Source organism: Glandiceps talaboti, chromosome 11 (genome assembly GCF_964340395.1).
Source record: "Glandiceps talaboti chromosome 11, keGlaTala1.1, whole genome shotgun sequence".
NCBI classification, from domain to species: Eukaryota; Metazoa; Hemichordata; class Enteropneusta; family Spengelidae; genus Glandiceps; species Glandiceps talaboti.
Window position 1 is genome coordinate 14,316,259 of NC_135559.1, and position 12,147 is coordinate 14,328,405.

At 37.1% G+C, this 12,147-nt stretch overlaps 1 protein-coding gene across 4 annotated transcripts in view; it reads left to right on the forward strand.

Annotated features, from left to right (window-relative positions):
• The window catches only part of LOC144442360 (FERM, ARHGEF and pleckstrin domain-containing protein 2-like), a 107,879-nt gene that overhangs the window by 69,514 nt on the left and 26,218 nt on the right, over positions 1 to 12,147 (forward strand). For 2 of the 4 annotated variants that reach the window (XM_078131683.1, XM_078131684.1), the window contains exons 8-12: positions 1,852 to 1,939; positions 3,004 to 3,159; positions 5,542 to 5,708; positions 6,488 to 6,553; positions 7,323 to 7,918. In XM_078131683.1, the coding sequence (XP_077987809.1) occupies positions 1,852 to 1,939; positions 3,004 to 3,159; positions 5,542 to 5,708; positions 6,488 to 6,553; positions 7,323 to 7,918 (1,073 nt within the window). The remainder of the gene's footprint in view (positions 1 to 1,851; positions 1,940 to 3,003; positions 3,160 to 5,541; positions 5,709 to 6,487; positions 6,554 to 7,322; positions 7,919 to 12,147) is intronic. The other 2 variants (XM_078131685.1, XM_078131686.1) reach the window with 2 other exon arrangements.

Genomic DNA, 12,147 nt, shown 5'->3' on the forward strand with positions numbered 1-12,147 from the left:
AACCTTGCACATCCCTGTAATATTCACATACCTAGGACAGGTAATTCCCACATCCATTTACCAGCTGTGTGAGCAATGCTAGTCAGATATGAACAAAAGGGTTGCTACAGCTAGGGTATTATTCCACCATAGCTGTAACATGTATGTGCACAACTGTGTGCTAGGTATGCAATACACATGGATGTGCAAAACAGTCATGGCACAGAGGCGATATTCCACATCCATGCAACAGGCATATTTTTTGACAACCATGTACCAGGGCTGCAGAAAATATACCCTGTAACGTGACTGTTAGGCACATACCTGGTACATAACTGTGCTCTTCTTCCTAGCACTAGGATGTGGCCACATCCTAGTTCTAGAATGTACAAGGTTCCCTGTGGTGAGACACAATATTCTATTTTAGTGTTTTGTTATAGGTAGCAAGTCTATAAAATCTACCAAATTTGGAAATTGTTAATTGACTGTCACCATGGAATGGTCAGGAGCTAAAGTTTTCGAATTTTTAAAAAAAATTTGTACTGGATTTTCCCTGTTCTCATGCAAGTTAATAGTGCTACACCATTTGTCAAAACACTGATTTGATTTTGTAAAGGCTGTAATGGTTCGAGATAGCTAAGGGGGTCATTGGAAGGCTCGTCAGGTACACGGTGTCACTCGGTCTAAGGATGATGTGGTATGTGTTGTCAGCGGTGTGGGAAATTCATGTAGTCAGGCATGCTATGCCGACGCTTACAATACTAATGGACAGTGCAAGCGTGACTTTGTCATGTGATTTGTATTTTTATAAGGATTGTTTCATGAATGTTACAAAGCACATACTCAAATTGTTTAACTATTTAGTGTACTTATGCAAGAATGTAGACGTGGAGAATATTCAGTGTCTCTAAAGGGACTTTTTTGGACTCTGGTAAACACAGGGGAAATCTGGTAAAATTTGCATACATTTCCATACCTTGTACAAATTTGCATACATTTGCATACCTTGTACCATACATGTACTTTTTGGGAGAATTCGGTAATAGAGGGAGGGGAAAAAAATGAAATTCTCGTGTAGATTTCCATACATGTACTTGTATTATAATTTTGGTGAGGAATTCTGATAAGGTAGGGGGTAAAATCTTGTAAAACATGCAAAAATTTCCAGACATTTAACCATAATTTTGATGGGGCAACCCAACAACAGAAGGTGAAAGCTGGTAAAACTTGTATACATTTCTGTAACTTGTACCATGATGTACCACAGTTTTTTGTAGAACTTGTAACAAATGGGGGTAATCTGACCAGCAAGTGTGTAGTAGACTTCTATACTTAGTACCACAATTCTGATGGGGGTCCTTGGTAACTTGCCCAAGGACCTTAGATTGCAGACACTGCTTAACACCCCCCCCCCACCCCCCACCCCCCTCGTTGTTGTCATGGTCCCATGGTGTTGGTCATGGCTACAAAATATGATCATAAAATACCACAGACAAAGTTAGCACTATAAGTTACTGGATTGTATAGTGTTGAAAACACTAATATACCATGCTGGGTATGTTCTTGACTATTCATGTAATAGGCAAGCATTAGCAAGTGACTAAAATTCCACAGTGGCACCCTCTAGTGATGATAGTGAGAAAAATAAATAATAACATTCGTCTCTGAAGTTGAAGTGATACTTATGAATAATAATAACACTTGAAGTCGGGAATGTCCTGAAATACCTGGAAACCCTTCTCAACTTCTTCCCTCCTCCCTCCTCCCCCCTCCCCCCAAAAAGATGTGCTATCCACACTGTCTTGTACAGGTATATATGTGCATCACACGAGTTACCTACTCATGCTGTGTTTTGTTTGGTTTCACTTACAGAGGTCAGACACCTGCTGATGCTGACTTCAATCTTCTGGACATTGCCAGGAGACTGGAGATGTATGGAGTAAGACAACACCCAGCAAAGGTAAATAGGTCAAGGGTCACATGTCATGAACTGCAGGGGACTAGTACCCATAGCCAGCAATCAAGGATAGAGATGAAGTTAGACCACACCCAGGAAAGGTCAAGGGTCATAAGTTCTGACCCTTTGAACAGTGGCTAGATAACATCTATCTTGTTATGGATAACAGCTGATGGCTAGAAATGAACTTAAAATGCAAAATTAGATTGTTATATGTTAGAGGATTTACTTGATGGGCTTTTTTCACTGAAAATACTCTCAACGTAAATTATTTTACATGAAGACAACTGAATGAATGAATACTATAAACTATTTTCAAATGAAAGTTAATGTGTCTTAGTGTAAACGTGTCAAAGTAATCTGTTGATCCAAACACATAGTAGAACATTGTTATCTGAAAATTTGTACCACACACTTCAGTATAATATTTGTCAACAGACTGACTCACTTAGAGCAACAGCAAGTGAACCTCCAGACATGCGAGCTTAATAATTAATCAAACATCCAATCAACCAACCAATCAACCAGTCAGTCAGTCAGTCAGTCAGTCAGTCAGTCAGTCAGTCAGTCAACAATCAATCAGTCAGTCAGTCAGTCAACAATCAATCAATCAATCAGTCAGTCAGTCAGTCAGTCAGTCAACAATCAGTGAGTCAGTCTGTCAGTCAGTCAACAATCAGTCAGTCAATCAATCAATCAATTGATCAATCAATCAATCAATCAATCAATCAATCAGTCAATCAATCAATCAATCAATCAGTCAGTAAGTCAATCAATCAGTCAGTCAGTCAGTCAGTCAGTCAGTCAACAATCAATCAGTCAATCAATCAATCAATCAATCAATCAATCAGTCAGTAAGTCAATCAGTCAGTCAGTAAGCCAATCAATTTGTAAAGTGCAAAATGCAGTACAATGTGGTTCTGAATGATGCAGATCAATGTGAAAGTTTGGAATCTCTTCCAAATCGATGTGTCTTGATGACCTTCAAATTATCACCAGCAGATAAGGTCAAAGGGTCAAAGGTGATTGAAAACTATATTTGATGAAATATTTTGTTTGAATTGCAGGATCATGATGGTGTACGATTAGACCTTGCCATTGCACATATGGGTGTTTTGGTGTTTCACAACGGTACAAAAATCAACACCTTTTCATGGGCCAAGATCAGGAAACTTAGCTTCAAGCGGAGGAGATTTCTAATAAAGCTACACCAAGAAGGCTATGTAAGTATACCAATGTGAAAGAAGAATGTTCGAGCCAGGGGTTGAATGTATGATATGTCATGTTATTCAGTACTAATCAACTTTCATGAAGTAGTAGTAGGTGACAGATTGGCATGATATGTCAAATTTTACAGACTAAGCCAGCAGTAGTCTGCAAGATATGACATTCATGCCATGCTATCAGCCTGCACTCACATCTGTACTAAACTGGGCTGCCTGTACACAACGTCTGTACTAAACTGGACTGCCTGTTAGATCAAAAGATTTAGGCCACATCCATACACATGTCCTAACTTGTGACATGATTTTAGTGAGGAAATCAGATAAAATACCATGGAAACTTTTGTAGAGTTTACATTGAATATAAAATGTATCTTCTGTCAGGGCATCGCACATTACGTGAGGTTTAAGTGAAATGTGTGGAAAGCTGCAAAAATACCTGTATTTCAGTCAACCACTTTCAACAAAAACACAAGAACAAGGACCAAGAAACCCAGCATGACCCAGGAACTACCTTTAACAGAAACACTGCACATTTCATTTCATTGTATGCATGCATATGTATATGTATGTATCATTGTTATGAGAGGTCAGGTTTAGGTTTGTTTGAAACCATGTTAGACTTCTTTCCTCCAGTTTCACAGATTTTCATCGAATTCTTCCCCCAAAGTATTAACTCTGGTGAAGACAGCATGTGTTTGAAACCTAGGGGGGCTTTCCATTATATTTCACAGGAACCCTAGGGGGTTGACTGTAATGATGTCCGGCTAGAGGGAAGGTGGGGGTCACAGTGCACAAAGGACCCTTGGGGTTGACTATAATGAAGTCTGGCTATATATTTAAATGGGGAATATGCGTGTGTGTGGATGTGGGGGATGTGGGGTGTCATAGTTCGGAAGGACCCTAGAGGGTTAATTCTAATGATGTCCGGCTATACATTTTAATGGATGGGAATTGAAATATTAGTCTAGGAATCCTCGGGAACATAATGCAGTGGTCTACCAACAATAGAATGAAATATCAACAAAATTTAAATTCAACATGAACTCTCCAAAAAATAGGGAAAATTAAAAATTTTTATCCAATTTTAAAAAAAATCTGTATAAAGAGATTCAACGACTAGAATTTGTGATTTGTAGGAAATATTCATTTTCACCTCTTTCCTGTCTTGTTGCAAATAGTCATATTCTGGTCATTAGTGCCTAGGGGATTGTAAATATGATATAATACAGTATTTAATGAATAGACACAACATCTGGAAGCTCTCATGGGAGTCCTCAGGCACAGAGTAATCAGAAGCATCCCTAAGTGTGTGAAGATTGGTTAGGTATATGTTGGACCAACTAAGTTTGTTGGAAAAAGTGTATAGTTGATGTCTGTCATGTTCGACAGTGGAAGCCAAGGACAGAGACTGAGAGAGATTAATCTAACCAGATGGCCTAGATAAATGTAACCCACACTGGTGTTCTATTGTAACTATACATAAATGAAACAACGTTTTTGTACATCCACCATTTTGTCATTTCAGTCAAGTCACATGATCATTTGCATAATCATGAAGTCAGTAGTTGATTTTCTGGTTCCAAGATGCATTGCATGAGATGACATCACCTACGTTGTTACATTCACATTTGTTTTGTCTCTATTACATTTCAAGTAACTTTTTTCATCATAAAATGATGGAAAGAAATGTTGAAGTCTTTAATTTGGAGTGATTTTTGATAACAAAGACTACATACACACCATCAATGACTAGAGATGGTTTTGTTGATAAACCCAGGGTACAGTCAGGTGACAACTATCCCCTGAGTAGGGTGTGCAAACCCCCTGTGTGTACAGAATACATGACATTGTATGGGGAGACGTGCAATGCATTGTGGAACTAGCAACCGGTCTGTTGTGATCAAAACTATTTACATGGTATGACTGGTAATTGAGGCTTTGGTTTACTACGATAGACACAAACTAACAGAATATTGTTCTGGGTGATAGCGATTCCTCTGTTGTGTGAATCTGTTCACCCTGTGATCAAGATAGTGTAAACATTGGAAGTCCCAAAACAGTATACTGCAAGTATATGGAACAAATGTAAAAAAACTTTCCAAAAATTGCTGTACTTAGACTATAAAGTAGAATTAAACCAACATCCATTCAATAGCCTATCACTGTTGTATCACCATGTTGAGACAATAGTAGTAGTTTGTGTCTATCTTAGTACACCAAGACCTCGGTTACCAGAGTACTAACTAATATACACATCTACTAACCTACCATTGTCTATCAATCACATTCACTACTAACACGATTGCTGATCAGAATTTTTTTTGTGTCTTTTTTTATTCGGTTTTATTTTTGGGTTGTTTCGTTTATGGTTCATTACAGCAGGGCTATTACAAAGACACTGTGGAATTCATGTTTTCATGTCGCAATGAAGCCAAGCGTTTCTGGAAGGCTTGCGTAGAACACCATACGTTTTTCAGGATGCAAGAACCAAGGGGTACGAAACCCAAGTCCAAAGTGTTCAGTAGAGGGTCCACCTTTAGGTATAGGTAAGTGAAATTTGTTTTTTCAAACACAAGATACAACAATGATAGATGGACTATCGACAACCAAACACAGACACAAACTACAACTACATGTACATGTAATATACCATGCACGAGCCAAGTTGAACAGAAAATATGGAATATATACTCTGGTTATTGAGTGCAAGTGTGGCATACTCTGGGTATTTGTTGTGTTCTCTGGTGTCGTAAGCGAGTGAGAATGCAGCAGGAAATGTTGCAAGCACAAGTGCAAGTACCCCTGAGTACCCACACTGGCATTAATGTGTGGTTTTGTTATTACTACATATGTTTCTCTGAAACGAGAAAGCTTTCATGTAGAACGAAGGATCATGTCCTCATTTGCATATCATTTGCATGCAGGTATGCAACAATGTTTTCAATATTGCTCTGCTGTGCAAATACCACTAGTAAGTGTACACACAGTGGTGCAACTAATCTCTGGTACATATGTAATAATTAACAGGGACGAAGGGGTGGAAATACTGGTAGTGTACAGCGCCCTCCTGCAGTCATATGACAAATCTGTGTCTGTGAATCGTGTACAATAACAGTTAAAGAAGGCTGAATGATCAAGCCAAAATATACTAGATAAAATATTTACACTCTGAGTTCAAAATTACTACAAGTTGTAAATATGTGTGTATAAAATTCAAAGTCTGATTTTGATTGTATTCTTTGATTGTTCTTTGTGATTTGTGAGTTGGAGGAAGTGCATTTACAAAATAGCATGTGATTGTAACAAATTGACTTCTCTTTTACAGTGGAAGGACACAGAAGCAAGTCATCGACGCAATTAGACAGAGCTACAGGAAGCCATCATTTGCAACGTGAGTAACTTAGTTGTGGAATGTGATATCAATATCACTGTGATATTACAGGAATTGAAAAATGGCATGAAGCCCTTGATGGAATGACAATTCATTTTCAAAATGGCGACGCCAATATTTGAGCTCAATACAAGTAGTCAACAAGTTCTAATGTCTGTGTAAAATCTTTCAATGTATCTACATTTAACTACGCAAAGGAGGCCTTCTCTCGGTAAACTTAGGTTGGTAGTGTGTGAGGTCTGGTGGTAGTCAAGGGTGAATATAGCCTGAATGGTGTCGCTGTTGTTTCTGCTTAAATAGAGCTTGCAAGTATCATAAGTGGAAAGAACAAGGCATCTCTCAGTCTAGGATGAATGACACACAAAAACAATTAATGATTCAACTGATGTTCAACTGCAATCCCTTAGGGGTTGGCCGATATGTGAGGGCGCCCTGTCACGGCGTACCTTACAGACTACAATCTCTTCAGCAGCTCAGATAACTCAGATTCCAATGGCAGCTTCTGGTGCAAACTTTTGGTAATGAGTTTACAAAGTGTTGATTTAACATGAAATGTATGTGATAGTTTGTTCAATTTGTAGTCATAACTCCAGTGTATATTTCGTAATTTTGGCATCTCGTAAGTTCCCATTTTTTTATGCAAGGGTAATGAAGGAGATGTTGATGCAGTTAAATCATTCTAAAAATGAACGTTGCTGTGATAATCGAAGGAAGGTTTGATCAAAAAAAGATTTTGTACCGAATAATCTGTCATACGTTTTCTTTTTAGCAGGCACCCTAGTTCAAGAATATCCTCAAGAAGCCTGGGAGCACCACGAACAACGACACCATTGCGATTTGAAACGACGGAAAATGCCGTTATAGAAAGACCAACAGTGAGTAGTCCAGAACTGAACTATTTACAGGCTAATAAGTCTGGAAATGGACAACTACATAACAGTCTAACATTATCACCGACACTGCAGAATCCGAGTCCGGGTTTCACGCCCGTCTCATCAACGCCTGTGACACCTGAAGCCAATTCAAGAATTGCGATTCATTCAGCAAAATCAACTGGGAGTGTGACCTATGAATACACCGTAACGGACGATCGCAAGTCCATCCCCGAAAACCAAGAGTGTATCGATTCGTTGAAACCATCAAAGTCTGCCGATTACATGAACGAGAGTGTGACTGTTCTACAAAATATGTCACATGACTATATTAATCAGAACGCATCAGGAGACTACATGAATCAGAGTGCGACGCACGACTATTTGAACACGGGCAGCTTACAAGATGGCGGCATGCATGATTACATTAACCAGAGTGCGCTTCCAGAGAAGATGAGTCCGGTGTCACCGAGGGAAACCGAAAAAGCTGAAGGCAAAGAATCTTTAATTATTACTTATCAAAAGAGTAAAACCCTGTCTCACGATCATTTATTGGGTCCCATGGCAAGTATGCCGGAAATAGGGTCTGGTAGTAGCGAGTCTTCCAGTGACAATAATGATAATCCCAAATGTGATATGCCTGTAGGGAGTCCGGAGCACATGGAACTTTTGGAGCAGTTGGAAAATTTTGAAATTTCTCAAAATATCATGGAAGAGTTTGCCAGTAGCTTAGGGAGCTTTAGTGAAAGTTTGAGTAGGCTAGAGGATATAACTGAGGAGGGTAGCAATTTAGAGGATAGCGAACTCTCCAGTCCCACATACCAGTATAATTTTGAGAAAATTCCTCACCCCGAGGAGAAATTCCGGCGCGAGGACAATGTATCCGTAGATGAGGAGGAGGAATATTTGAATTTTTCAAAGTCTTACGTTAAGGAAGATATTGAGTCTCCGAGCATTGGAAGTATTTTGTCTCGGGAAATGGACAAATTTCCCTTTGGCTCGCCAAACCTAAGTGGTTCCTTTGGCAGTCCCGAAGTTATTGATAAACCTTTTCCTGGAAAAGTTCAATTCCGGGATGAGTATGTAGAAATTCCTGGTTCCAATCATTCTGTGAGTGACAGTGACACTGACGAGAGTGATTCGGATTCCAGTGCCTCTGAGGAGAGTTTCGATCTATCGCCCACTCTTCTTAGCCCCCAGCTGGATGAAAAGTTACGAGATCTCAACGTGTGTCGTAGTTCCTCCGATTCTAGTCACTCGGATATATCGGAGAACGCTCTATGGGAAACCCATGCAATGCAAAACGGCGGAATGGTGTATAGAAATCCAATGGCGGATGATCATTCCGTGTTCTCAGATCTCCACGGGGAGGGGAACCCCGCAAATAACGTCATACATACATCCGATGACTCCAGTTAGGTACACTGTAACAAAACATGTCTTCCAAACCTAAATCCATTCCGAAAAGTAGTTTCGTAACCTTTGAACTTTTGTAATCACTCTATAGTACTGACTTCAATTTCCTGTTGTGTTTGTGATTGTGGGTACAAGTCTAACCGTTAACTGACATTGCATCTCTTCCGATGTACGAAATGACATCATGACTTAAAAAAAAAAATTTAGAAGAATATTTTATTTTTATATTGAACTTATTATTGATAAACACAAGGTGTACGATTTATTATAATTTGAGTGCTCTAAAAAACTTAACTTCAATTATTATATGTGAATATTTCGTAATCAGCATTAGTAACAGTATGACGGGCTTGCCAGTAGAGTGACCTTTAACCCTTGAAGCAAATGACCTTTGACCTAAGACTTACCAACCAAATTTGTGGTATATAAAGTTCTGATAATTTTATGTGAAAGGCAAGAATAATTTTGTCTTAAAATAGACAAAATCTTTCTTGTCAGGCAGCTGATATCATATGAAAAGTTGAAAAGTGACAAAACATTAAAATTTTGAATGTTGCCTTCCTGAGTTTCGTTATACTGGCAAGTATGTAAGTTTATGCGTGAAAACCATAACATAAACTGAATAAAAAATTTTGCATAATATTAATTTTGTTTACAAATTTCATTTTCGTTAGTTTTCAAGAAGTCGGTAGTCATCAACAAAATTGCTTTTCCATGTTTTTTTTCTCAGCTGTGGTATTTTGTATGCCATTCTGGCTTTTGGTGCATAAATACGTTGGTATCATTAACGATTTTTTTTGTGTGGTCCTGTTAGGGTTTTTGATTGTACACATATTGTTATTAGAAGTTGTTAGGGTTAGGGATTTTGACATTTTGAATGGTTGGTGTTACTGGTCGTCTCTGTGAAAGAGGAATTTCAGGGAATTGTGTTTTTGGATTTTCAGCATTGTTGGTGTCTGTTGAAACAAAAATTGTTTACTTCTCAAGATTTGAGGTCTCTAATGTGATGTGTTCTTTTCATGATGGTAGGGCACCCTCGCTGGTCAGTTGTAGAAAGGTAAAGCGGGTATCTTGACTTAAGTTACATTCTGTAAAATTTTTTTTAAAAACATCAGAATTTTGATGGTGAATAAATTATTGCATAAAGTGTTTCTTGAAATATTACTGCATGTAAGTCTTCCTAAAAAAACTACATAAAACTAACTTTTATTTAAAATAAATTAGTGACGTCTCGATAAATAGTGAAATACTTACTGATAAGAGAGAACAGTATTTTGAGGTTTGTTTAGGCTATCGACATAGTTTGATGACACTCTGAATTCTGGTCATTTTTTTCCTCCACTTGAAAAAAATATCGCAATCATGCATAAATTATGATATAACTCATTTTCTTTCATATGACCTGGATGTGAATCACTGGTTTCATTTCCATGGTGATATGAACATGTCGATAAATTTCAGTTTTCTTGCCAATATTTGAAAAGAAAGTTGCTTTATAGTATTAAAGAGAAAAGAATTCAGAGAAATGGACTTTGTTAAAAAAGTAGAGAATTCGATCTAAAAGACTTTGTCTGAAGGGTTTTGATTTAAAAGTGGCCGTATGAATGAGGATTTGGTATTTATTTTAGATTTTTAATTTATAAAACAATTTTATCATGGCTTCCTACTTGATAAATCAATATGAAACAATTAACATATGCCAAGTCCTTGTTTGTAACTCAATAAATTGCAAAAGATTAATAAATGTGTAAAATGTTTTGTTATAGTACGTTCAATAAGAAACTTTTTACACATTTTTTTTTTAGCTTTTTGCAATGTAATGACTTACAAGCATAGACTTGGTCAGTGTTATTTCACATTGATTTTTCAAGAAGGAAACCATAATATAATTGGTTTATAAATGAAAAGCCAAAATAAATACTAAAACCTCATCCATATGGCCGCTTTAAATGCCGTGTATTGTTATTTTATTGGGGAAACCGTTCATGAAAACTAGGGAATGATTGAATTTATCTACTTATCACTCTCTAGAAATAATTGAAAAGTTTAGCAAAATGTACATCACTGAATAGAATTACGTAGTCAGTAGTGTCTGTAGGTACAAATCAAAGCCATTGCGTTAAAGAACAGATATAACCAGTTTCATGTGCCTGTTCATTCTTTCTCAGTTTGATACAGCCACACAAAAACCAATAAGAAACTGTACATGCTATACTTTCAGATGGCAATTGAATTAGCGCAGTTTCTGTGACATTTGTCTTAGTAAATGAAATGAACTAAAATGCCACCAGACATCAAAACATAGTGGTTTCTGTGTCTTGTTGTAGTACGTTGAAATTGTTTATTTCATCGGCATAAAATGTAGCAAGAAATTGCGATCTTTCTATTGTAAAGTGTAGAATGTACAATTTTGTATTGGTTTCTGCATGGTTGTATCAAACAGTCGGTGAACACTTACATGAAATGTGCTGTAATAAAACTCAACACTAAACCAAGTCCACTGATGTTTTGTTTTCTCATTAGTAGTAGTTTAAACGTTACACAGCTTCAGGATGAAATAGTAAATCTGAACACTTTTTTCAGCAACTGAGTTAATTTTGATGTAAACAAACATAGTTTCCTGTAGCTGTTCAAAGATAATCACTTTCTCAAAATATTCAAATCTTAATAGTGCAGAAAACTCATAAAATTTCTTTTAATTTCTTTGATAGATAACAATGCCTCTCTGTGAGTCACTTCTCCAATAGTTCTTGTTATGCAAGTTTTACAGATAGTGTGCTATTTGTTGGCAAAATATCTTCCAGTCCGACTGTCGTATTTTTCTAGGTAATTGTCTACACATCTCATATGTATTTTGAAAGCATATCATATGTCAGCACACATAAACATGCTTACTCCTGCTCAACATTGCACATTTTTTTTATTGTAGGTTCGATTATTTTGAAAGGTTTGACTTTGACTTTGTTTATTTGTTCCTTAACTTATTTTGCATATCAATTTTCTTATTTTAAGTTGCAGTTGCACAGCAAGCACTTACTAGTGTAATTCTATTCCTTGCCACTTATTATTAGTATACCAAAAGCACTTCAGAACAATTTCTTTCTTGCCAGCATTATTTTCCCGCCAAAATTACTTGACATATTTTTGCAATTTTTTGTCCCCATAGTGATTTCATTTTAGACTGGAATACCGTAGTGTAAGGTATGACCTTAATTCAAAATGATGACACAAACATTTTCATTTATTTTCCCGCCAAAGTGACTTAATAAATTGTAGTATTTTTGCAACTTTTTGTCACACAATCTG